Raw genomic sequence first — 26,057 nt, forward strand, 5'->3', positions numbered from 1 at the left:
TGTTGATTTTAAAAGAAGCAATATCAGGGACGCCTGGGTGGCTTATGATCCCAGCGTCCTGGGATCGAGTCCCACATCGGGCTCCTTGCTCGGCAGGGAGTCTGCTTCTCCCTCTGCCTCTGCCTGCCATTCTGTCTGCCTGTGTTCGCTCTCTCTCTCTGACAAATAAATTAAAAAATCTTAAAAAAAAAAAAAAAGCAGCAATATCAGCAGTAATCAAACACCACAACTATGAGACAACACTGCGGACCCTGCTGGAATTCCAGAGTTCCAAGTGTAGGCTCCCCGGAGAAAGCTGTATCCAGTGGCTGATGGACTGCTCAGAATTCCAAATCCCAGGCCTCAGTCCACTCCACTGGCCTCTTATTTATTTTCAGTTTATGGAGATCAAAGTCGCTCTTAATTCACTGGGTAGGATACAGGTAGGAAGTAGCCTTTGAGACTTCACAGTTTAGTTGTGAAAACTGAAAAAAAGAACTTGCATCTGGGGGTCGGCTGGTACCCTCCACGACCGCAAACTTCTTCAGAATCACCCTGTGGGCAGGTACCTCCGGATAGGCTCTCCTCTGCCACAGGCTCTGGAAATTTTTGCAGCAATCATTGGCATTCCTCGGATCAAAGTCCTTTTTACAGACACGCCTGAGCAGGTGTTCTGCCTGTTCTCAAGCAGAAAGCGCATTCTGGAGTTCGCTTTCAAAGCAAAGAGAAATATACTTGTGGAATGAATGGCCCCAGGTGAAATGAAGTCGTTCTCTTTTCTTCCTGAGTTGTCTGGGGACTAAGCGAGTCATTGGTGGGGCAGCGGCGCTCTGGAAGTTATTCTCCATTTCTCTCAAGTTTCTGCCTTTCCGTTTATCTCTAAATCATACTTGCTTTCATTGCAGGTGTCAGTCCTGCCCTATGGCGCCCAAGGCCTGCGCCAAGACATGCCCTAATGCGGGGATGCTGAAGGCCGCGCCCTTGCCCTCAGTCCACCTGGCCTAAGCAGGAGTGGGACGCGGAGGCGCTGGAGTAAGCCCAGCGATAGGGATGTGCGTCAGACCTGAGCTCCCCTTCCTTTCCCCGCTGCCACCCGCTATCTGTGTGACCGCGGCCAGCGGTTCCTCTGTCCTGAGCGTGGTCCCCGTGTCCGAAATGGAGCTAGTCTACTTCTGCCCCTTCTCTGCCCGGCGTAGGCCGAGCCCGGGACGCTGGAGAGCCGCCCTCCGGAAAAATGCCCGACTACAAAACCGGGACTGTGCCCCCAGCCCCCGCGCGCGCCCCGCGAGGTCGGGGGCGGACAGCGCGCCGCACGTGACCTCCCCGCCCGCGCGGCCAGCCCGCCGGCATTGGGGCGTGGCCCCGCCTGGCGGCCTCGCGGCGATTGGTTGCGGGGCGGGGCCGGCGGCGCTCCCGCCGGGGAAGAAATGCCCGGGGCGGAGCCCGGTGGGCCGGAGCGGGCTGGGATTGGCCGGGGGCTTGCCTGGGCGTGGCCGCGAGCGGCCGCGAGCGGGTGGGGCCGGAGGCGGCGGGAGTCGCGGCTGCTGTCCGTGCACCTGAGAGCCGACGCCCGGGTCCTCGAAGCTGCACCCGCCGCCGTCCTCGTCGCCATGAGCCGCTTCAAGGTGTCCAAGTTCCGACACACGGAGGCCCGGCCGTCCCGCCGCGAGGTAAGCCCTGCCCTCGGGTCCCTGCGCCCCTCCCCCTACCCCGGGCCCCGCTCGGGGACCCCTGAGCCCGTCTGCCCGGGGGCGCCCCCTTCAGGCCCGGGCCCGGCTATTCCGTCGCACTCGGAGGACAGAATCAGGCGATCCCTGGCCGGGTCCCTCTCTGACCGCTCGGTGAACGCCGCGGTCCGCGGGCTCGCCCGCCTCGCCCCGGGACCCCCGAAGCGGTGTAGCCCGCTCAGCCTCGCCGAGGCCTGAGGCCTGCAAGGCTGCCTGCCTTCTCGGCTTCCGGTCGGCCTCGCCGGGGACCGCGGCTCGGGCGCTGCTGGCACCAGCTCCTCCCTGCCGCCCCGGTCGGCCCTTCCCGGTGCTTGGGTACGGGAGAGATGCCGCTCTCTCCGCTGGCCTTGACGAGTCCGGGTGTGTCAGCCGAAGAGCGGGAGCCCCTCAGTCAGAGGCGCGCCCCTCCCTCGGGTTTCCGCCGGCGCTTCCTTCTCTCAGGGCTGGCGCAAGAGCAGCTCTTCTCTTACTGGGGTGATGCTGCCAGGGTTGGGTGGGGTCTGGGGAAGCCGGAGGAGGTTGAGCCCAGAGGAAGAGCTGAGCCAGGTGTTGGGGCGCCTTGGACCCCCCGGAACGGCAGCCGGCCTCATGAGGGGTGTGCTTCAGAGGTGATGATGCCAGTCCTGCTCTGCTGCTCCCAGTATTATTTGGAAGGTTTAGGAGCTGACCTCTAGTAACCCCATCAGGAGCAAACGCACAGCAGGGTACTGGGGCAGAAGCCCAGTTTTCATCCTCTGGACAGTATTTCCTCTGTACTTCCGTGTGCTCCTGGAACCACAACTGTGAACACCACAGCACTTGACTTCCTCTCTACTGCTAACAGTCTTGTGAGGGAGACATCCAGCAAGCAGACATGCCTGCAAGGGCGCTGCAAGTTTTAGTAAGTGCCCCAAAGAACACACAGGAAGGGCTGGGATGGAGATGGAGATGAATGGCCACGTGGAGGTTAATATCCATACAGTAGTCAGGGAAGGCTCCAGGGAAGAAGGTGACATTTAAGCTGAGGCCAGGAGGGTGAGAAGCAGCCAGCTGTGAGAAGAGTGGGGTGGGAAGGAGCCTGGAAAGTGGGCCAGGGTGGATGGAGGGCAGTGATGGGGAAGCAGGCTGTCAGATGGTCCAGAGCAGTCCTGTAGAGTTCGAGGGCCACAGGAAGAAGTTGGGTTGTTTCTGAATGCAGTGGAGAACCATTGTACTAAAAGGTTGAAAGCAAAGCAAGGGGTGGAGAGGTGCTCAGATTTGCATTAATATACCGTCCTTCTGCGTGCAGTAAGCACTCCTTTATGGGTCTGGAGTATACTCAGTGGGCTTTGGGGCTTGTTCCAGGTAGGCCATAGTCCAGCAAAGTAAACAGATGAGCATGGGACCAGGGATTACAGAGAAAGGTTTAAACAGTTTAGGGTCGGGAGATGGGAGGACAGGTGATCTGTTCTCCTTTTAAAGGTTATTTCCTATCACTCTGTTTGTACAGTAAACATGAAATAATGCAAGATGATAACGCAGGTAAAAATTGAAATAGAAACTTGCATGGGAGAGGCGGTTTCTGGTGCACTGTGGATGGGTAGGTTGGGAAACAAGGGTGTTCAGTTTTCAGGTGGCCGAGATGAGTGTCATGCAGTGCTTTGATACCAACAGAGAAAACATTTGGACCTTGCTGGTCTTTAGTTTCAGAACGAGTGCTCCTTTGCCTTCTGTATGTGGGGGTTTTAACATTATTGCCTTCTCTTGGGGGTGCAATGTTCACCTTTCTGTGAGACCTTGTGGAGAGGCCTTGATTCTTCCCCTTTCTGAGCTTGAGTGTTTTCTCCTGGGGCTTGCAAGGAGACCCCTGTGCTTGGGGGAGGCCTTCGGCCATGCCCTGGAGGAAGTTGAGTCTGTCTTCTGTTTTAGGTGCTCACTTCTGCTTTCTCTGCTTTTCTCTCTCCCTTTTAACAGGAATAACCCCTGGCCTCTTGACTACATTTATGCAGAGCTTCCCTTCTGACAGTCTTCTCCCCCTTATCAGAGAACTGATTTAATAGACCAAATTACTCTGCTATGATTGAGGTTATCATTTCAGTAATATTTTGCATATCCTAAGGGAGTATGTGAGTGGGCACAGGGTTAGATCCAAAGAAATGCATTTCTAATTGTGCAGCCCCTGCCTTAGTTATGAGCAGAGACCTGGCTGTCACAATTCTTTTCTTTATTTTCAGGCCTGGATCAGTGACATTCGTGCAGGAACCACACCCTCATGTGGGAACCAGATCAAATCCAGCTGTCACTTGATTGCATTTAACTCTGACCGTCCAGGTAGGGAGCTGGACATGGATGTGGATGGACATTTAGACATTGTCAGCCTAATAAGGATGGGGAGGAAGGGCAGGCTCATTTCAGACTGGAGGCTTGAAGACTCCTTGTGGGGGTCAGAGGTCAACACCCTGCAGGGCCTTAGACCCCTACAAAGTGGTCAGTGTGCAGAAATGGATTGATTTTGATGCGGTTATATACACATACTTTGTATAAACCACAATGCCTGTGGGGTTTTTTTGTTTTTTCTTTTTTTAATTTATTTGAGTGAGACAGACAGTATGAGTGGGAGGGGGAGAGGGAGAAGGAGAGAGAGAATGTCAAGCAGATTCCACACTGAGCATGGTGTCCAACATGGAGCTCGATCCCAGGACCCTGAGATCATGACCAGAGCCGAAACCAAACGTCAGATGCTTAACTGACCGTGTTACCCAGGCGTCCCTGGTTATGGTTTTTAACAGATTGGCCAGGATGACAAGGAGAGGACTATCCTCTTTGTTTTCAGCTATCCCCATATGCTAGCCATTCCTTATCTGGGGGTCTGGGATTGTCTGGAGTCAATAGGAACACCAAGATTTGAAAAGCTCCCCTATGTTAGTTGGGACTTTTTGGTCACTAGTGATGACTTGGACATCAAACTGAGTTAAACAAAATTCAGATAGTTCTTCGGCTGCTGTAAATAAGACATGCAGAGGCTTTGGGCAGAGCCGTATCCAGAGGCTCACACATGCCATCGGCCCTGACCTGTGTCCTTTTCTTGAGCTCTGCTGCCCTTGGATGATGGCTTCTTTCTCAAGTAAAGCTGGGGAAATTGGCCACTGGTGGCCCTAAGCTGATCCCATATGACCTACAATGTGAAAAAGAGACAATCTCTTCAATATGTTCTGAACATCTGATGTCACATGTTCTTTCATAGGAAAAGAAAATAATCTTGGATCAATCACTGTGTCCAGGGGGATATTGTCTTATGATTGGTGGAGGCTCTGGGAAGGTCTAAGGCTGAGCTTTTGGGTCTCCTGTCCTCTGGGTGCCCTGGGCAGCAGACAGTTCCCATTAGGACTGAAGTCAGAAGCCCACATGTGTTTGACAGGTGTGCTGGGCATCGTGCCTTTGGAAGGCCAAGGAGAGGACAAGAGACACGTGACCTACCTTGGCTGCCATTCAGGTGAGTGGAGACTGGATCAAAAAAGTCTAGAACTTGCTCCTCCCTCCCTGGGTGCAGGGACTCATACTCACCTGAAGCCACAGTCCCATGATTGGAGAAGTCCCTCCTACTATACCTTGCTCTGCCTTTGTACAGTGTCCATATTGGAACGCTGGGTCCTGGTTGAGAATTCCACCTGGGCAGAGAGAGGGGAACCTGAGTGCTCCAGGTCGCCCACCTGAGAGGACGGGGACGGGCCCGGCCAGCACCAGGCTCCAGGCTGATGCCGTGGAGTGCACTGTGGCAGACTCAACCCTCTGGGGTTCTTAGCCCTGCGTCTTCTACTGGAGCCCAGCAGACCACCCCTCACCACCAGGCCTCCTCCTCAGCCAGGCTGCTCAACACCCTTCTAGGAGGGGGCTGTCCGTGCTTCAGGGCTGGAGATGGGGCCTCACAAAGAGAGCTTTTGTGAGCCACAGCTGCTTCTGGGGGCGACTGGCAGCCCACCTGGCAGCCCGCCCGCTCCGAGGGAACAGCTCGCTCTCCCTGGGCTGCGGCAGCCCTGGCCCAGCTGCCTCTTCGCTCCCTGTCCAGCTGCTGCTGCGGCTGCGGGCCAGCCCCTTTGGCTTGCGTTCCTGCCCCTGCTAGGCTGCCTGGGGGGAAGGAAGAGGGCTGGCCCTAGGTCCCCAGTCTGAGTGTGCGGCTCAGTGTCGGGGTCCAGCTGATGAGGACAGCAGCCAATTAAGTAACCGTGGTGAAGCCTGGTTGAGAGCCCTCGGTGTGCTAAACACGATATCTACACCTTCTCATCTCGTTCTTTCTGAAAGCCTTTCACGACTTTATTGAGGCATCGTTTACGTACCATTGATGTGACTTGTTTTGAGTGAGGAGCTCAATGACTCTTATGGAAGTGACAGAATTGGGCATCCAAAACCCAATTTTAGAACGATTCCCCAGAGGATCTTCCTGCCCCTTTGCGGTTAATCCGTTTCCACCTCCGGCTCCGAAGCCCTGGGCTCCAGCTGATCTACTTTCTGGCTCTGCGGCCAGGGTCTCTGAGCTACCAAGTCTGGCCAGCTGCCTGTCTTTGTAAATAGCGTTTTTGGGGACACAGCCACCCTCTTCATTGGCATTCAGCCTGTGACTGCTTTCTCCCAGCAACCACAGAGTTGAGGAGGTGTGACAGAGACCATATGGCCCCCAAGCCCTCAAGTATTCACCGCCTCACCCTTTGCAGCAAACGTTTGCCAGCTTTTGCTCTACGGCCCGGCCTTTTCTGGACATTTCTCATAAATGGAATCACACTGCGTGGAGTCTCTCAAATCTGGCTTCTTTCACTTAGCATAACCTTCTGAGATTCATCTTTGTTGTAATGCATGGCAAGAGTCTGCTTTCTCATCCATTCTTACACCTTCCTGAAGAAAGTTTTTGTTATTTTTTAAAGATTTATTTATTTGACAGAGAGAGAAAGCGAGAGCACAAGCATGGGAAGTGGCAAGCAGCCGAGAAGCAGACTTCCTGGGGAGCAGGGAGCCCAATGCGGGGCTCCATCCCAGGACCCTGGGATCATGAACTGAGTCGAAGGCAGACACCTAACAACTGAGCCACTCAGGCGGCCCTGAGCCCTGTATTCTTGATGCATGTTACCCCTCAGGGAGCTGCCCCAGGTTGCTGGTGCCTGCTGGGTAACGAGCCCCATTACTGGGGGGCCTTCGAGGAGAAGCTGGAGCAGGCCTCTTTTGATCGGGTATAGCTCCCTGTGGCCTCAGCTATTCACAGCCTTGCTGGAACGCTGCATGGGGGGCACCTCTAGTTCCTCAGAACCTGCCTTCGAAGCAGCAGGCACCAGTCTGCCCTCTAAGGTGCCACCAGTAGGGGGGAGAGTGCGGTGGGCTGGCCTCTTATTGCTCCCCTGCCTTTCGGGGGTGCCTTCTGCCTCCTGGCTCAGGGCCAGGTGCCCTTCAGCCCAGCTGCCCAGGCAGCAGGGGGCTGGGAGGTGTTTCAGAGTGTTCCTGTGGTCTGGGCTGTGGGGTGGCTGGGGACTTGCTCCAACCTGGGAAGGGTAGTGTAGTGCTGTGCTGAGGGAATAGGTTCTGAAACCAGACTGACCGCCCAGCCTTGTCCTTTCTTAGCTGTGTGGCTCTGGGCAAGTTACTTAAACCCCTTCTGTGCTCACGTCCTCATCCCCCCTGTTGGGGATCACACCACAGTGCCATCCTGAGGGGTCGCTGTGAGGATTTGATGAGATAAATGCATGCAAAGGACACAGGCCTGCCAGCCAGCTGAGTACTCAGGTTGACCATGTCCCTGGTTCTTGTTCCCTCGGGGACGCCAGCTTGTTCATGCTGGCTGCGGCACCCAGCTGGGCCCTGCCCTGCCCTGCCCTGTCCCGTGCAGACCCCACAGTCAGGGTGGCAGGGCTTCCAGGAATCCAGACCAGGACTGTCCCAAGGGGTGCCTGTCTTCATCTGCCCCTTCTCTTTTCTGTTCTGGCTGGGATGCCTGGAGTCTGGCTGTGGCCTGAGAGGAACACAGACTTGCTTGACCCCCAGTGGAGGCAGGCCGCAGAGATAGTCGCTCTGCTCCTTCCTCTGGTGATGCAAGCCTGGCCAGAATGCTCATAGTTCCCTGCCACCCCCCACACTGAGCCCTGACCTCCTCACCCTCCTCCTGAGATTCAGGAAATGGGGGTTTCCCCTCAGGGCTGTGGCTCACTCTGTGTGTCCCTGTCTCCCCCTCCTGGCCTTCCAGAGGTGAGCAGCTCTGGTTCTTGGGTTGCAAAGAACTGAGACCAACTCCAGCTTGCTTTGGCCAAAAAGGGATTTAGAGGAGAGCTTCCAGAGCTGAAGGCCTGGGGAATTTCCAAAACCGAAGGAGCAGCTGGACATGCAGGCCTGCGGAGGGTCCTGGCACGGGAGCCGAAGGCTCCCTCCCGGCTGGCTGCCCTCCACCCCACCCAGGCCAGTCCCTGAGGCACCCTGTCACGAGGCCTCCCAATTCCTGGTTTAATTCCCTTAAGAGAGAAGCCAGTCGCTCATCCTTGGATCAGATACACTGTGGCCCCCCACCCCCCCGGTGCAGTCTCGAGGGGCAGAGAACTCCAAGCTTGCACGTGTCACCCAGATGCCGGCTTCCCTGATGTCCCTGATGTTTTGACCTGTTCTAGTCCTGCACGTTCTTCAGGGCTCCCCGCGTCTCCTCCATGAAGCTGCCCTGAGCCCTGACCTGAGAGGCCCCGCACTCAGCCCACCTCTTGCTCTGTCTGCAGAGACGCGTGTGTGTCTCGCTGGGGCGGTGCTGAGGGTCTGTCAGGGCTGGGTGGTGTCTGTCCATCTCGTGAATCCCTCGTGGGTTGACACTCGCATTCTTTCACACATTTGCAGGCCGGGCCCTGCACTGGGTTCTGGATCTGGGGCAAATGCAGGTGCTTGGGGTTTTGAGGAGCTTCCTGCCTGTCATCGTGCTGACCTCCTGATGCCAGGGCCTCTTTGCCTATCCTGGGGGATGTGTATCACAGGCGGGAATTTCCAGTGTGACTTTCCTCCTGGACTTTCAGCCTGCCACCATGTGGGCGGAGTTGTCCCCACCTCTGAAATCCCGGGCTGTGGTTCCTCACCTTGGGGAGATATCCTATTGGGCTGGAACCGAAATTCTGGGAAGTTCTCGCCAGGCCTGTGTCAGCCATTGCTTTCCTACAGACCTGGTCACAGACTTGGACTTCTCTCCCTTTGATGACTTCCTCCTGGCCACGGGTTCAGCTGACAGGACGGTGAGTGGACCTGCTGGATGAGCTGCTTGATGTCCCTCCCAGTACCCTCCAGGGCCCTTGGCTCCTGCACAGGCCTCCAGAGCTGGGTTAGCCCAGAGCCTCAGTTCCTCAGCCTACAATGGCTCCAGCATGCTCCCGTGACTTTGGCAGGAGTTGTGGCCCTGACTTGCTGTCCCGTTGCTGGGCTGCCTGAGGAGAGCAGGGCTGGGGTGGTGTGGGACACTGGAAGGGATGGACCAGAGCCCCTGCCCCATGTCTCTGCCCCTCCCCACACCCGCACCCCCGATGACATGCTGCAATCTTGGGCTGGATTACCTTGTCTTCTCATGGGATACATGGTCCCTGTGCCCAAGTACCACCGCCTGGGCTCACGGACTTCCTCCTTCCCGCAGGTGAAGCTGTGGCGCCTGCCTGCCACTGGCCAGGCGCTGCCCTCGGTGCCTGGGCTGGTGCTGGGCCCGGAGCCCGTGCAGGTGGATGGGCTGCAGTTCCATCCCACCGCTGACGGCGTCCTGGTGAGTGCAGCGGGCACGGCCGTGAAGCTCTGGGACGTGGCCAAGAAGCAGCCCCTCACAGGTACGGGCCGCACTGGCCGCCCTCCCCGGGCAGCCCCCGTCCGGACGGCACGCTGTCGCCCTCTGTGTTCCTTAACGTGAATTCCAGGATACGTGTTAACGGCTCGTGTGTCAGTGATAGGAAAGGTGGTGAGAGTCTAGCAGACGTATCCCAAATGCTCCGTCCCACTTCCTGTAGGCATGTGTTTTCATTTCGTGAAATTGTTTTTCCTCCGTATGCCCAAGTACCTTTCTTAGTGTTGCTTCTTGAGTGTTATGTCGGTTCAGTTTTGAAAGCAAACTTCTGGCTGCCTCTCTGCCAGACGAGGGTTCTGCTGTCTTGCAACCCCTTCCCCGAGGCTTCTCCACTGGTTTTCACGGCTGAGCCTGTCTTGGTGCGTTCCAAGTCTGGCTGCTCTAAGCCGCCCCCGCAGCCAGGGTGCCTTACAAACAAACAACAGAATTCATTACTCGTGGCTCTGGAGCCTGGAGGTCCAAGGTCAGGGTGCCAGCCAACTCGGTGTTTCGTGAGAACCTGCTTCCGGGTCACTGATGGCTGTTCCAGTGCTTTGTCCTACCTGGCAGAAGGGACGAGGGGGCTCTCAGGACCTCTTATAAGGTCACTGATGTGGCTCAGGAGGCTCCACCCTCGTGACCCGGTCACCTCTCTGAGGCCCTGCCTCCAGACCCCGTCCCAGCGGGAGTTAGGCTTCAGTGTGGGGGGGACACAAACATTCAGACCAGCACAGATGATGACAGCTTTGGGTCAGATTCCTCAGCGAATGGTTGTGACCCTGTGACCCATGCGGAGGCCTGGCGTTCTGTGGTGATGCCCCGGTGTCATTTCTGCCGAGGCCCTGATACGCGCATGCCCTGTTTCGGGCAAAGACACAGGGCTCCGAGAGCTAAAGGACAGCCTTGCCTTATAGGGCTGTCTGGGGAGCATCCAGCATGGGTCAGGCTCACCGAGGTGAGATCCCTACCTCTGGGGCTGGGACCAAGGGGGCAACTGAGGGCCGCCGGTACTGTGAATTACCCAGCTCCTGGTACCATCCAGGAGACCGGTCTGGCCTTTGAAGCAGAGGGGACGGTCACCAGGCAGTCTGTCAGTAGGAGATCACCCAGCTGTAACTGCTGTGTCTCGAGCCCTCTCAGCCCTGGACAGTGCTGAGGCCTTCCTGCCAACAGTGGTTCCACAGGCCACCGTTGCCATTCCCATGTCACAGATGAGGTTAAACAATGGGGTCCAGCCTATGGAGCACGTGGGCAGCAGGGCCTAGGTTAGTCCCGGGGGAGGAAGCCCGGGCAGAGCGGTTATCTGCTACCGCAGAACCAATTATCCCAGGACATAGAGGCTTAGAATATTTATGAACATTTATTATCTCACATTTTCTGAGGGTCAGAGATTCAGGAGCTGCTCAGCTGGGTGGTCCCAGCTCAGGGTCTCTTACGAGGTTGTGACTGAGACATTGGCTTCCTCATCAGGAGACTTGACTGAGGCAGGAGGCTCCGTTTCTCAGAGGGTTTGCAGACACGGTGCTGGCTATGAGGAGAACATCTCAGTCCCCGCCACCGGGCCCCTCCCTGGGCTGCCCCCACAGCCTGAGGCTGGCTGCCTCTGGTGGACCACCACGGGGCAGGGAGCAGGGAGGAAGCGGCAGTGCCTTCCATGGCCCAGCTTTGCAAGTCACACACCTCCATGTGCTCTTGACTGTCTTCAGTAGAAACGAGTTACTAAGCCCGGCTCCACTCAAGGGGGAGGGAATGGGGCTCCACATTTGGAAGAGAGCGTGCCTTGGAGCCCGAGGGCTGCCGTAATGAAAGCACCACAACCTGGATGACTTCAAGTCACAGAGACTTCCTGTCTCACAGTCTGGAGAGTGGAAGTCTGGAACCCAGGGGTCCGGGCACGGTGGCACCTTCTGAGGGCAATGAGGGCGAGTCTGTCCCAGGCCCCTCCAGGCATCCCTCGGTTTGTATGTGGTGTCTTCTCCCTGTCTTCTTCCTGTGCACGTCTGACTGTGCATCCATGTTTCCTTTTCCACGAGGACCAGTCCTACTGGACTAGGACCCATCCTGAACAATATCAGCTTAAGCTGATCTTCTAAAAAGACTGTTTTCAAAGAAAGGTACGGCATGGGTGCTGAGGGTTAGGACGTCAGCATCTTTTTTTTTTTCCTTTTAAGTTTATTTATTTATTTATTTTTAAGTAATCTCTCTACCCAGTGTGGGGCTCGAACTCCCAACCCTGAGACCAAGAAGTCACATGCTCTTCTAACATTGCCAGCCAGGCATCCCAGCATCTTTTTGTGGGGAGACCGTGCAACATCTAATAGAACGAGCATCCGATAATTCGTGGGCATATTTTAAAACTGTCATGCTGGGGGAGGAGCAAGGATGGCCCAAGCAGAGGCCTGGGGTGGAAATGTGTGTGTCCTGGCCACGAGCTGGTGTGACTCAGTCGGGCTGTGTTGGTGAGTGACTGGACGTTAGCCTAGGTGGGGCGTGAGAGCTGGGCTGAGTGAGGGTAGGGAGACTCAGAAGGTTTTAGAGTAGAAGTGTGGTCCGATGTGGGCAGGGCTGAAGGAAGAAGTCTATGCGCAGTGCAGGGAGATGGTGGAGGAAGATGCTGGCCTTGCTCCTCCCACTCAAGAGAGAGCTTGCAGCTGCTGCCTCCGCCCTGGGCACCTGAGCTGGGCCCTCCTGTGCCCACTTACCTGGTGCCCCCATTGCCTGGGACAGCGTGGGGAGACCTTGGACCCCCTCCTGACCTTGCTGCTTCTCTGCAGAGCTGGCGGCCCATGGGGACCTGGTGCAGGGTGTTGTCTGGAGCCGGGACGGAGCCCTGGTGGGCACGACATGCAAGGTAAGTCTTGGGGAAATGCCCGTGGTATGGACTGAGGCGTGCCGGCTCTGTGCGGGGATATCACGCTGGGGACCGCATGTCCTGGGCTGTCCCTGGCGGGCTTGGCGATATTTACCGGTCAGGAAAGCGCTTAGGCCAGGAGCATTTGTGAATCTCCTCTCCCCACCTTAGCTGCTCTCACTTTCAGCTTCACATCTGCATCTGGAAACCCTCACACCTCTTTGCTACTAGGATATGGGGTCCCTATCAGATCGGGGCTCAAATTAGGTCCCGTGCTAGCCCCACCCCCAACCCTGGTGTCTGTGTTTGGCTCCCCTCCACCCTCAGCCCACCTCATCGGACTGCTGTGTGCTTTGTCCACACCACTGTCCTTCCCAGAGGGTTGTGTCGAGCAGCAGCCATGCACAGGGCGTGGTGCCGGCCCCCACATGCAGTCAGCAGGCCTCTGGGTCCTCACTGATGCCAGGCCCTGTGCCCACCGGGTCCCCTGCTGGTGAGAGTAGCCAACATGGCCTAAGGCATCATACAGATGAAAAGATCAGTGTGAACTGTGACAGGGCTCTGAGAGAGGGACACGAGGAGCTCTGAGCTGATAGAGAGACCGGGGGCTTGGTCTCAGGCAGGGGCCTGGGAAGGGAGGGTTACTGGGGTTGGATGGGGAGAGTTGGGCAGAGTAGCGATAGATGTAGGCCTAGAAGGGGCTGGGGGCAGAGAGCAGTGGGCGAGGCTGGAGGCTTGTGCACAGGGTGACACTTGTTACCGTAGAAGCAGTAGGAGAACCTGGGATGTTTAAAGCCAGAGAGGGGCCGTGGCGTGAAGTGAGCAGATTGGTATTTTGAAAGCTTCCCAGTTGCAGTGTGGACAGAACATTGTAGGGATGGGCGGTACCTAAAAGGGTTGGTAGGCCACCTCCTGGGGGAGGCAGATGGGTTGATGCAGAGAGGTTTGGGGGACATGGAGGGGACATGGGCTGGTGCTGGCTGGGGTGAGGTTTGGGGGGGTCATGAGGCTGGTTCCAGGGTTGCAGTTTGGAGGGGAGGCCTGCCGTCCAGACAGGGAGCTTCTAGGGGTAATTCTCGGCCTCTAGGCTAGCGGGGGCCTGGAATGTCATAGTCTGGAGCTCTGGGCATCCATGTGAGCTGAGGGTGGGAGGACAGGTGGCATCTGCATTGCAGGACACCTACCAGGGGAAAGAGGGGTGTCCCCCAAGCAGGAGAGAGGAGGGTGAGAGGAGGGTGGTAGAGTGAGCCTGGAGAAAGGGTCAGAATCTGTGCAGCAGAAGCAAGGAGCCACCCTGTGGCAGGACAGAAGCCGAGACAGGCTGACAGTCTATGCCCCTAGGCCCAGGGCAACAGGGTCCCTGAGGGAGGTGGCTGGGGACCTCTGGAAGAGTCTGCTGGGGGTGAATAACGCTGATCTGTTGGATTTGGGGAGATGGGTGATCTTCGGGACTTCTGGGGATGTGCTGTGTCTTAGAGCCACTCATGAAGGATGGGAAGATGGCAGAGTCTGCGAAGGCTCCTCTGGCGGCTAGCTGTCGGGGGGAGGCACGGGGGGCTTCTCTTACAGAGAAAATGTGGGGTCTCCATACTTGGGGATCCTGTTTACACACTTCTGTGCTTTCTCAGAACACCCGTTTCCCAGGGTTTTTTTTTTTTTAAGACTATCGACTGATTTTAGAGAGTGAGAGTACACAAGTGGAGGGGGGCAGAAGGAGAGAGAGAATGTCAAGCAGATTCCACGCTGAGCTGGGAGCCCGATGCAAGGCTCGGAGCCCGATGCAAGGCTCGATCTTCGGACCTTGAGATAATGACCTGAGCTGAAATCAAAAGTTGGATGCTGGGGTGCCTGGGTGGCTCAGTGGGTTAAGGCCTCTGCCTTCGGCTCAGATCATGATCCTAGGGTCCTGGGGTTGAGCCCTGCATCAGGCTCTCTGCCGGTGGGGAGCCTGCTTCCCCCGCTCTCTCTGCCTGCCTCTCTGCCTACTTGTGATCTGTCTGTCGAATAAATAAATAAAATCTTAAAAAAAAAACAAGTTGGATGCTCAAATCGACTGAGTCACCCAGGCACCATAAACCCCCCCACCCCAGTTTTTTTAATCAGCTTTTCCCCCCATTCAGTTCATCAGACAGTAGGTTCTAGACATTGGCCTATGCTCTGCGGTCCATGGGGCTGCCAGCCCCGAAGGAGCCCCTGCTGGAAGGCAGTGTGGTTCTCTTACTCAGTCTCCATACAGGAGAGCAAGGCTTCCCAGAGACAATGAGGTTGGGCCTGCCCTCATTGAGGAGGAGGGGACAGGGTTGGGACCTCCCCCTCCCCCTCCAGTGAGAAGTCCTCCCTGCCCTGCATTTCCACACCCTTCGCTGGTGTGAGAGAGAGAGGCGCACAGAAGGAGACCTGGAGGGGCGGAAGAAGACGGTCGGGAAATTCTTGCTTTATGGTGACCAAAGTGCAGTCGTTTGTACTTGTTTCACTAACTTGAGAGAGCAGTGGAAAAGTAAAGAAAAAATTATCACCTGTGATCCTCCCCCCAGGGGCCGTACCAGTCACCATTTTGACATCTCTCTCTGATCCCTTCTGAGGCATGTCTCTCTGTATGTGTGGAGGTCACGCCCCCAGGTTCTCCACCCTGCCCTTTCTGTTCTGCATAAAAATGAGTTCTTCGTTTCACCAGTAATGGAACAAACATATAAAAGACCTTATCGTATAAGTTTACCAATTTACTCGTTTCATAGGTTGTAACGTCTGAATATATTTGTATATAGATTTTTGTTTCTTGGGGTGCCTATGGAGCAGTCGGAGAGGCACCTTCCTTTCACAGAGCTCACAGCCCAGTGTGGTTGATTCGGTTTTTGCTGTGGCTCCATAAAGATGGATTAGGACGCAGGGATGTCTCCCGGGGTTTCTGCTGCATTAGACGGCGGCCGGGTGTGGAGTGTCCACAGGAGGAGCTGCAGGCAGCTACAGTCCACGGGAGGTGGGGTGGGCTGAGGGCAAGTACAAGGCCAGGTGAGAGCAGTGGGTGTGGTGTGTGGGGGATGCGGCATGAGGGGGTGGCGTGGTCAGATGGCACCGTGGCGGTGGGACAGGATGGGACATGGGGAAATGGTAAGGAGCATTGCAGCTCCCGGGAGAGGGGGCGGTGCTGGAGTCAGGCCTTGGTGGTTAGGTGACAGACAGGAGGAGGTAGGCGTGATTTCCCAGGAGGGTATGGTGGAGCAGGGAGGAGGACCCAGAGTGTGGGGAAGAGGCTGTCAGGTGTGGGGATTTCATGTGCAGGGTTGACTGAGGAAGTGTTCAGGAGCTGTCCAGCCCCTCTCCCCAGGGATCGGAGCCCCATTTACCACCTAGTTCAGAGGGTGAGGTGGGATGAAGAGCTACCCAGCTGAGAAAGCCCTGTTGTGTCCTGCCCCTTCCTACTGGCGTGATGACTCAGCTTCTTGCCTGCCGGTGTCCCTGGAGGAAGAATAAGTGTGGTGAGGCCACACAGCTCAATGCAGAGGAACTCCTCGTCCCCTCTAGACCCAGGGAACCTAAAGTTGTAGGGAGGAACAACACAGATTTCCCGAGTGGGTCCCTGGAGTGGAGCCCTCCCCCAGCACCCCCACTCTCCACACTGTTCCTGGACCTAGGGGCTTTCCCTGTGGGGACACAGTACCTTACGATGCCGTTGTCAGGGTGCAGTGTCCTGGAGGGGACGCTGGCCCAGCAGGGTGTGACTGCCACTCTCATGACCTGCCAGCGCTGTCTTGGGGCACCAGAGTCCTGCGTTCACTGCCACCCGCTTCTGTTTTAAGGGGTATCCTCAGGGTCCTGGATGGGTGTGTCAAATGCAAAAACCTATGGGGAATGGTGCAGAAGGGGAGGCAACCCCGTGACTGCAGATCAAAAGGAGGTGCCCATGGGCTCATCCTGAGCATTGACGGAGCCAGTGAGGGGGCCCGCCCTCAGCAGGCAGGAGCCTGCGCCCTCCTTCGCCAGTGGTTGCAAACTGGCTCTGGGTTTACACACAGCGCTGCCTGAGTCAGGTGGGGTATGGGAAACACTCTGCTTCCTCCCAGAGCCTCCCGCTCTGCACACCGTTTCCCACCTGGCTGTCTGCTTCTGCCTCCCAGGACCCGTGATTCCCTCCAGGTCCCACAGAAGCCCCTTCTGCTCCCTTCCCAGCTCTTCCCACTAAGGGAAAGGCAGGCAGCCGCTAGGGGGCGCGCTGGCCTCACGGATAGTCCAACCAGCTGTGCTCTCAGTGGGCGTGCTCTGGTCGCGCCTGTGAGCCCAGGGGTATGTGCCCCTCCATAGCCCAGTGCTATACCCACCCTGCCGTGGCCCAGTCTCTGGCGCCAAGTGTGACCCCTGGTGTGGATCCAGTGTCGAGCTCCGGCATTTGCTGGCCCGGCTGCCTTTGGGGAGTACCCAGTGTGGCAAGAATTGGGACTTTGACCCGTGAGAGGTGCTGCCATCAGTGATCCTCTTAAGCCTCAGGGGTTTGCCCACATCACCGAGCCCGTAGGTGGTGGAGCTGGTGTCCAAACCCAGGCCCTTGGGCTCTCCATGGGGCTCTGTTGCTTAGCTGGGAGTGAGTGGCCTTTGCTGCCAGGAGGCATCTTCTCTTTCTTTTTTCTTTTTTTCCTTTCTATATTTTCTTTCTTTTTTATCTATTTATTTAAAAGATTTTATTTATTTATTTGACAGACATCACAAGTAGGCAGAGAGTCAGGAAGAGGGGGGGGAAGCAGACTCCCTGCCGAGCAAAGAACCTGATGCACAGGGCTCGATCCCAGGACCCTGAGACCATGACCTGAGCCAAATGCAGAGGTTTTAACCCACTGAGCCACCCAGGTTCCCCAATATATTTTCTTTCTTTCTTTCTTTCTATATTTTATTTCCACATACTGTGTTACCCAGTGTGGGGCCCAAACTCACAGCCCTGAGCTCAAGAGTCGCATAGTCCACCGACTGAGCCAGCCCGGCACCACAAAGAGGCATTCTGTCTTGCCCACCATCTCTCAAGATCCTTTGTCTCTCACAGTCTCACTGTCTCTCCCTATTCTCTGCCTCTTGCTGTCCCGTCTCTGTTCTCCATCTCTAGTGGTCTTCTCTCTCCGTCTTGCTCCGTGTTTCATTGTTCTTTCTGCTTGTTTTGGTCCTGTGTGTCTCTCTGTCCTCTTCTGTCTGTCTCGACATCGCATCCTCCTGCAGAGCTGTGGAGTGGCGTGGACTGGTGCTGCTGCACAGTCAGCTGGTTCCTGGCCTGGGCCTGCTTCCCACGTGGCACAGGGCAAGTGCTCAGTGAACGGCAGCTGTGAGGACTTTACCAGGAGTGACCCAAGAGCCCTGGGATCCCACCAGGTGCATCAGGGAGACCTGGGACTGGTCTGCCAGGGGAGGCCGGGCTTTCGAGGCCTCTGGGCTGGCCCCCCCCTTCTCCAGTTGTGCTCTCACCCACCGCCCCCTCCATTCCCACCACCTAGTCTTGGCCTTGTCTTCCCCTTCACATCACATGTCAGCAACTTCCTGCTTCCACATCTTCGTTCATGCATTTCCACTTCCTGTGAATACTTTCCCCTTCCCAGTGCAAGCTCTGCTTGTCCTTGGAGGTTCGTCTCAGGTCTGAGTTTCTCTCCGCAGTTCCCGTGACCACTTGTGGGTTGCAGAGTCCAGTACTGGGCACGGACTGTTTGTAGCCCTGCCTCCCGAGCACCTGGGCTGGAACCAGGCAGAAACCAAGCAGACAGTACAAGAGTTCCCATATCCGTCCTCCTCCCATCTGGTCTCATGTTGGTTGGGATGCTGTGTCTGTTATGGTTAAACCAATTTTGCCACATTAACTAAAGGCTGGAGTTTACAAGAGGCTTCACTCTTGGTGTTGCATTGTAGGGGTTTCCACAAGTGCAGGACATCAGCCGTCCACATGACAACATTGTGCAGAATCGCTGCTCTGCCCTAAAAGTGCCCTGGGCTTCACCCCATCCCTCCCTCCGTCTCCCGAACCACTGGCAACCACCAACTCCTTTGCTATCTTTGTGAGATTTGCCTTTTCCCTAATGTCATACTGCTGGAATCACACAACATACAGCCTCTCCAGATTGGCGTCTTTAACTTAGTAATGTACATTTATGGGCGTTTCCTGTCTTTTGGTGGGCTGGCGGCTATTTCTTTATGGTGGTAAAAAACACATCATAAAATTTACCATCTTAACCCTTTTTTTTTTTTTTTAAAGATTTTATTTATTCATTTGACAGACAGAGATCACAAGTAGGCAGAGAGGCAGGCAGAGAGAGGAGAAAGCAGGTTCCCTGCCGAGCAGAGAGCCCGATGTGAGGCTCGATCCCAGGACCCTGGGATCATGACCTGAGCCGAAGGCAGAGGCCTCAACCCACTGAGCCACCCAGGCGCCTCTACCGTCTTAACCCTTTTTAAGTAGACAGTTAGGTGAAGTTTACTTACATTGCTGTGCAGCAGATCTCCTGAACTGAAACCCCATACCCATACCCATTAAACAACAGCTTCCCTTTGCCACCCCCCAGCCCCTGCCTTCAGTAAGCACCATTCTCCACTCCATATCTGTGATGTGGACCTGCTTAGACACCTCCCATAGGTGGACCCATATACTATTCGTCTTTTTGTGACTGGCTGGTGTCATTTACCAAAATGTCCTCCAGGTTCGTCTGTGTTGTGGCATGGGATGGGAACTTTTTCCCGGCTGTATAATATTCCCCCGTACTTGTGTTTGCGCACTCCTCTGTCAGAGGACACTCGGGTGGCCCCTGCCTGTCAGCCGTTGTGCAGAACGCTGCCGTGAGTGCTGTGAATGATAACGTGACCCTCTTTTTACTTCCCTGGGGGAGGTACTCACAGTGGAATTGCCGGGTCATAAGGGAATTCTATTTTTACTTTCTTGAGGAACTCTCACATTGTTTTCCACAGTGGCTGTACCACGAGGGTTCCCACTTTTCCAAGTCCTCGCCAACGCTTGTTTCCTGAGTTTTTGACAGGCGCCATTCTAACGGGTGTGAGGTGATCATTGCGTTGTGGTTTTACTTTGCGTTCCTCTGACGATTAGTGATGGTAAACATCTTTCTGTATATTTCTTGGCCATTGGTCTACCTTTGGAGAATTATCTGTTCAAGTCCTTTGCCCGTTTTTTAAAGTGAGCTATTTAACTTTTTTGTGGCTGTACGAATTCTTTGTTTGTTCTGGATACTAATCCCTTATCAGAGACATGATCTGCCGTAGTCTTCTCCATTCCCTTTGGATGACTCTTAACTCTGCTGATTGCATCCTTTGAGGAACAAAAGTTAAGTTTGTTGTAGTCCCGCTTGTCTGTTTTTGCTTTTGTTCCCCGTGCTTTTAGTGTCCTGTGCAGGAAATCATTACCAAATCTGACATCGTGAAGCTCTTTACCTAGGCCTTCTTCTAGAAGTTTTATGGTTTGGCCTCTTAGTCCTTCTCTTTATCACTGCACAGTATTCCATTGTGTGAATGCACCACAGCTGATCTTTTCTGCTGTTGAGGGACGTGCTGATGGCTTCCACTTCTTTGCAACTTTAAAAGTGTCCTAAACATTTATACGGGCATAAGTTCCTTTTAAAATATTTTGTTTGAGAGAGAGAGAGAGCACGCGTGTGCTCATACAAGCGCGGGGAAAAGGCAGAAGGAGTGAGGCAAGCGGACTCCCCACTGAGCGTGGAGCCTGAGGCGGGGCTTGACGAGGGGCTCAATGTGGGGCTCCATGCAGGACTGGATCCCAAGACCCTGAGATCATGAGCTGAGCTGAAGGCAGACGCTTAACCGACTGAGCCACCCAGGCGGCCCAAGAGTATTTCTGGCTTTCTAAGAAGCTGCCAGGCTGGCTTCTAAAGTTGCTGTTCCATTTGTATTCCAATCAGCAAATAAGAGTTTCTGTTTCTCCGTAATCTTGCCAGCATCTGATGATACCATTTTTTTTTTTTTAAGATTTTATTTATTTACTTGAGAGAGAGACAGTGAGAGAGAGCATGAACGAGGAGAAGGTCAGAGAGAGAAGCAGACTCCCCATGGAGCTGGAAGCCTGATGCGGGACTCGATCCCGGGACTCCGGGATCATGACCTGAGCCGAAGGCAGTCGTCCAACCAACTGAGCCACCCAGGCGTCCCCTGATGATACCATTTTTAAAAATTTTAGCCATTCTAATAGGTGTGGCGTGGTAATTCACTGTTGTTTAAGTTTATAATTCCCTATGAGATGTGATATTAAACATCTTTTCATGTGTTCACTTTTCATTTTGTGTGTCTTTTTTGGTGGGGTTTTCATTCAGGTCTTTTAACCACTTTTTTTAAAAAAAGATTTTATTTATTTATTTGACAGAGAGAGAGATCACAAGTAGGCAGAGAGGCAGGCAGAGAGAGAAGGGGGAAACAGGCTCACCGCTGAGCAGAGAGCCCCATGCAGGGCTCGATCCCAGGACCCTGGGATCATATCCTGAACCAAAGGCAGAGGCTTAATCCACTGAGCCACCCAGGCACCCCATTTTGCCCACTTTTTTAATTGGGTTGTTTTCTTATTTTTGAGTTTTTAATGTTCTTTGTATATTTGGGATACAAGTCTTCTCTCAGATACGTGCCTGCAAGTATTTTCTCCCAGTCTGTGGCTTGTCTTTTCATTGTTTTAACAGTGTCTCTGTGGACCAGAAGTGTATGATTTTAATGAAATCCAGTTTTATCTTTCACAGGTCATACTTTCAGTGTTGTATCTAAAAAGTCCTTGCCAGGCGCCTGGGTGTCTCATTTGGTTAAGAGACTGCCTTCGGCTCAGGTCATGATCCTGGAGTCCTGGGAATGAGTTCCACATCAGGCTCTCTGCTCAGCAGGGAGTCTGCTTCTCCCTCATTCTCCTTTTCGTGCTCTCTCTCATTTTCAAAGAAATAAATAAAATCTTTTAAAAAATTAAAAATTAAAAATATTGGAAGTTCTTTCCAGGGACACCTGGGTGGCTCCATTGGTTAAGTGTCCATTACTTGGTTTCGGTTCAGGTCATGATCTCAGGGTTGGAAGACAGAGTCCCATGTCAGGTTCTACTCTGCTCAGTGCGGAGTCTGCCTGGGATTCATTCCGCCTCCATGTTGGTGGTCCCTTTCTGCCCCTACCCAGCTTGCAAGCACTCTTTCTTTCTCTCTCTCTCAAAAAAAAAAAAAAAAAGCTTTAAAAAAAGAGAAAGGAAAGAAAGTGAATTAAAAGTAAATAAATAACCCTTGCCAAATCCAGGGTCACCCAGAGTTTCTCCTGTATTATCTCCTAGAGCTTTTATAGGTTTGTATTTTACAGGTAGGTCTGTGATCCCTTTCGAGTTGACTTCTGTAAAAGATGTAAAGTCTCTGTGTGGATTCATCCTTTTGGATGTGGATGTGGAGTTTTTCTAGTACCATTTGTTGAAAAGACTGTCCTTTCTCAAACGTATTGCTTTCACTTCTTTGTCAAATATTGGCTGATTGTATTTGTGGAGTTCTGGCTCTGGGCTGTCTGTTCTCTTCTTTTGATCTCTTGTCCTTACGCCAGCACTATACTGTCTTGGTTAGCAGAGCTTTAGAATAAAGTCGGGTCCTGTCTGTCCTTCGACTTGGTCTTCTCCTTCAGGATTGTGTTGACCGTGCATTTTCTGCCTGTCCGTATACACTTTAGAATCCGTTCGTCCATAACCACAAAATAACTTGGTGGAGTTTTCACTGGGATTTTGTTGAATCTGTAGATCAACTTGGGAAGAAGGGACGTTTTGACGTTACTGATTACTGATTCTATTCCTATCCATGGACATGGACTTTCTTGTTTGTTTAGTTCTTTGACTCTTTTCATCAGAGGTTTGTAATATCCTTCCCATAGATCTTGTACGTATTTTGTTAGATTTATAGCTAAGCGTTTCGCATTTTTTCGTGCTGGTGTAAGTGGTACTGTGTTTTTCATTTCAAATTCCGATTGTTCCTTGCTGGGTCGTTGTTTTTCAAAATATGAAAATATGAGTCCACGCTGAATGCAGCAAAGTGGAACTGTGCTAAGATGAAAAGAAGAAGAGCTGATCACCCCCCACCTTCCCCGTCCCCAGCACTAACACACAACCCATGCTGTTCAAGGCCTTTCTCCTTGCTCAGCAAACTTGCAAAAGCTACAGGAATGTGGTCAAATAGAGATCCTTGTTTACTTTTGCCGCAGCAGAATCACACCATCCGCGTTATTCTCCACCGTCCCTGTAGCACTTAACGATTGGCCATGGCCAAGCCTGTAAGTAGTCAGTGGATGTAAATCCTGCCCCCCTTCTCCCCCACTCCTTTATGCGTGTACATTTCTGCACAGGCACACCCACTACTCTAAGGGAATAGAGTCCTTCTGCGTGGTATGGGCACTTCATTTGGTGTGTGTATATATATATATTTGTATGTGTATGTGTATATGTATATGTCTTACCTCTTCCTGTCTCCAGCTTTAGGTAATCTGAGTCAGTAGCTGTATGACGAGTGATGGTTGGGATGTGTAAACTTGCTATCCTGGTTAGTCACCATGTTCTTTAGGTGTAGAAATGACATCATCTTTTGTGCTCCTCTGGGCTGAGCTGAACGCAGGGCCAGGCATCTACCAGCTGGTAGTCTAGAGTTTGGTTCTGGGCCTCATTTTCTCCATCTGTGACGGGGTCATGGTGATAGCACCACTTCATAAGGTGGCTGGAAAGATGGGGAGAGATCATGCGTGTAGTAGGCCTGGCGCATTGTAGGTGCTCAGCAAATGTGAACTCCTGTATCTGAGTTCTCTGGTGTGGGTGACTGGGGCAGGAAAGGGGGCCTGCCCCCTGCAGTGAGAAGTAGGAGCCAGCCTGGGGAGGGGTCCCCTGGTGCGTGACGGCAGCCCTGTGTACTAGGAGGTGGGGCCATCAGAGGCTGTGGGTAGGGGAGAGAGGCTGGCCTCTAAGGACCCTGCCTGTCCCAAGTACACTCTCTATTTACTCCTCTCTTCTTTTCCAGGACAAGCAGCTGCGGATCTTTGACCCCAGAACAAAGCCAGGGGCCTCCCAGGTGAGTTGTGTGGGCTGGGGGTTGGGCTGAGGCTCTAGTGGCTCCAGCAGGTATAGGTGGGGGTAGGCTCTGCCTCTTAGCAGAGATTCTGCCACACCCCATGCCCCTGGCCCAGGCCTGATGGGTGTGTAGGGGTCACCTGGAGTGGGCTCCTGCTACCAAAAGTTCTTTCTCGGAAACATGTTTTGGGTCCTGGGAGGACCTGGCTTGGATCACAGGGAGGGGCGCAGCCTGGCTGTCCACAGGCCTTAGGGGAGGCGTCCTGTGGCTTTAGGAAGCTAATCTGAGACTCCAGCTTCCTCTTCTTCCTTGAGACCCTCACGCCTCCCTGCTTATCCTGGCACAGTTGGCAGAGGCCAGCCTTGGAGGAACCAGAAAGACACAGTCGCCCACCCCGTACCCTTCCAGCCTCACAGCCAATGGGCCTTCATTCTGTACTTGGGGTCTGGGGGACCCAGGCACTGAGCATGTTTGGTTTCTGTCGGTGATAGTGCTTGGGGTGCCTGGGGCCTTTTGAGTGCTGAGTGGGTGATGGGTTCTGGGTTCATGCTATAGCCACTGAGCCACTGGGGAATCATTCATTCATTCGACATCAGCTCAGTACCAGGCATGTGGTGAAGGGCCTGTCACTGGTGCTATGGGAAGCCGTTAAGAGAGTTTTAAGCAGAAAGTAAGATAAGCAGGTTTACAGTTTTGAAAAATTCTTCTTGAAGGTGAGGAGGCTTCTTTACTGAGGAAGGTAAAGATCAGGGGAAGAGCTCCCCAGCGAAACCCAGGCCCTTCCCAGACACCCTATCTCCATCTCTAGGATTTGTTCCCTACCTGGGGTCAAGGGCCATTCACCAGCCTAAACCTGGTCAGCAGTAGCGAGGGGTGTGGGGCCTTGCCCCCATACCTTTAGCATGTGCCTTCACACACGCACACACAGGATCCCTGTCGCGTAGGCCACAGCGACTTTTTGCCCACGGTAGCCTAGTTGGTTCTGTTTCTGACCGGCCAAAGACCAAAAGGAGGTCCTGTATTGACCAAGCCTGCCAGGCGTGGTTTCAACACCCCCCACCCCCATTCCAGCCCATCGTGGCCCTGCTTCCTGGGGAGCTTGGCCCGGTGGCTGGGGGTGGCGCCTGTCCATGTCCCAGGACAGTGGGGTATGAGCAGTGCGCCCCACTAGAGTTTTCTGTGTTTGACCTCCAAGCCTCTGCTCGGAAGGGGGCATCCCAGGTTGCAGGAGAGAGGTTGAGGCCCTCCACCTCCAGCTTTCTCAGAGCCCCGGGGCACCACGCATGGTACCCCATTCTTGCCCCAACTGGGCATTGTATGGGGCCAGCTCCCCTGGCCTGAACATTTTCTTCCTTTCTTGCCGCCTCCTCCAGCAAGTGGTGGTGGGGTAGACAGTGATGGTGCCGAGGTGGAGACCGAGTGGCTGCCGTCCAAAGGGCTCCAAGTTTCTAGAAGAAGGGGGAGAGGATCTGGTTCAGGAGGGAGCCCCCCTGAATGGGGCTTCTGGGCCAAGGAGACCTGGGAAGAGCGTGGGTGGCTCCTACCCCCTCCCAGCTGCTGGGATGCTGCCTGGGCTCTGCTGCTGGTGCTGGTGCGGGGGCAGCAGGGCCTGGAATGCTGCCCTCCTTGTGGCCCTGCCCCCCACTTCCGCCCAGGGCATCTGGCCCACACCTGGCTTCTATTAGGAAAACCGCTGCTGGCGGCCAGGGTCGGTGTGAGCTGAGGGGCCCGCTCAGGGGAGAGACCTTCTGGGAGTGCCTTCTTTTGAGATCCTTCTTCCCCACTAGAGAGGGGGGTACAGCTGAGGGGGGTCAAGGGAGGATGCACTAGGGGCTGTCACTACAGCCTGGAAGCTGGGTGGGGCACCCTGGGGAGTCCTCCCCCTGCTGTCGTTTTTGGGCCCCGGGTGACCTGAGCTTGGGTTGGGAGATGCTTGAGCAACTCCCTCCTGTTCCCCATCCCCCACCTTATATCTAGATTGCATTTATGACCATTTATTATATCCCGAGCCCTTGGCACACACAATCTTTTTCCACACTCACGATTGTCCTATAAAGCTGGCCCTTTGGTCATTTCTGTCCTAGGGGCACAGCAGGGCAGCCTAGGCGGGCTCATCTGTTGGACACTGCAACCCCTTCACTGTCGGGAGCCTGGGTGGGGGTGGCCAAGGCCTGAAGCTGTGGGTGTGCCAGGGATGGAGCAGCCTATGGCTGAAGGGGTCCAGGGAGCTGTGAGACTTCAGCACTGGCCTCGGGTCAGCCATCTGACCTCTGGCATGGGCTGGTAGACCTGAGCCTGGCCGAGGAGGGGCATGAGTGGGTGGCGGGGGTCTTACACCAGAGAAGGTCCTCGGGGCCCTGCGCTGCTCCTGCAGCTGCCCTGCCCCATACAGCAAGCGTTGCCTTGGCGACAGAGGGGGGACTTGGCTGTACCGCAGCTGGAATGCCGGGTATGTGCCTGCTCCTGGCGCCCCTGTGCTGGGCAGTCGGCCCCTCCTGTTCTCTCCTTGGGGCCAGGTGTTGGGGAGACAGGAGGGGACTGAGGGACTTCTCCCTGGGCAGGGTGCTCTGCTGCTTGTTGGGACAAAGGCCACTCCTGTGAGGGGGGAAAGCCCGAGGCCTGGCCTGCAGGCCTCGGGGATTACCACCAGCAGTTTCCCCTAGAGCCTCCTGTGACAGAGCTGGGACTTCGGGGTG

At 54.7% G+C, this 26,057-nt stretch overlaps 1 protein-coding gene across 2 annotated transcripts in view; it reads left to right on the forward strand.

Moving 5' to 3' along the window:
• The first annotated feature begins 1,472 nt into the window (after positions 1–1,472).
• LOC116581472 (mitochondrial import inner membrane translocase subunit TIM16) overlaps positions 1,473–26,057 on the forward strand; it is a 65,232-nt gene continuing 40,647 nt past the window's right edge. For both annotated transcript variants that reach the window (XM_032328649.1, XM_032328647.1), the window contains exons 1-7: positions 1,473–1,649; positions 3,899–3,995; positions 5,083–5,157; positions 8,835–8,905; positions 9,298–9,481; positions 12,249–12,325; positions 23,311–23,361. In XM_032328649.1, the coding sequence (XP_032184540.1) occupies positions 1,590–1,649; positions 3,899–3,995; positions 5,083–5,157; positions 8,835–8,905; positions 9,298–9,481; positions 12,249–12,325; positions 23,311–23,361 (615 nt within the window). In that variant the 5' untranslated portion in view covers positions 1,473–1,589. The remainder of the gene's footprint in view (positions 1,650–3,898; positions 3,996–5,082; positions 5,158–8,834; positions 8,906–9,297; positions 9,482–12,248; positions 12,326–23,310; positions 23,362–26,057) is intronic.

This window comes from Mustela erminea, chromosome 20 (genome assembly GCF_009829155.1).
Source record: "Mustela erminea isolate mMusErm1 chromosome 20, mMusErm1.Pri, whole genome shotgun sequence".
Classification (NCBI taxonomy): domain Eukaryota; kingdom Metazoa; phylum Chordata; class Mammalia; order Carnivora; family Mustelidae; genus Mustela; species Mustela erminea.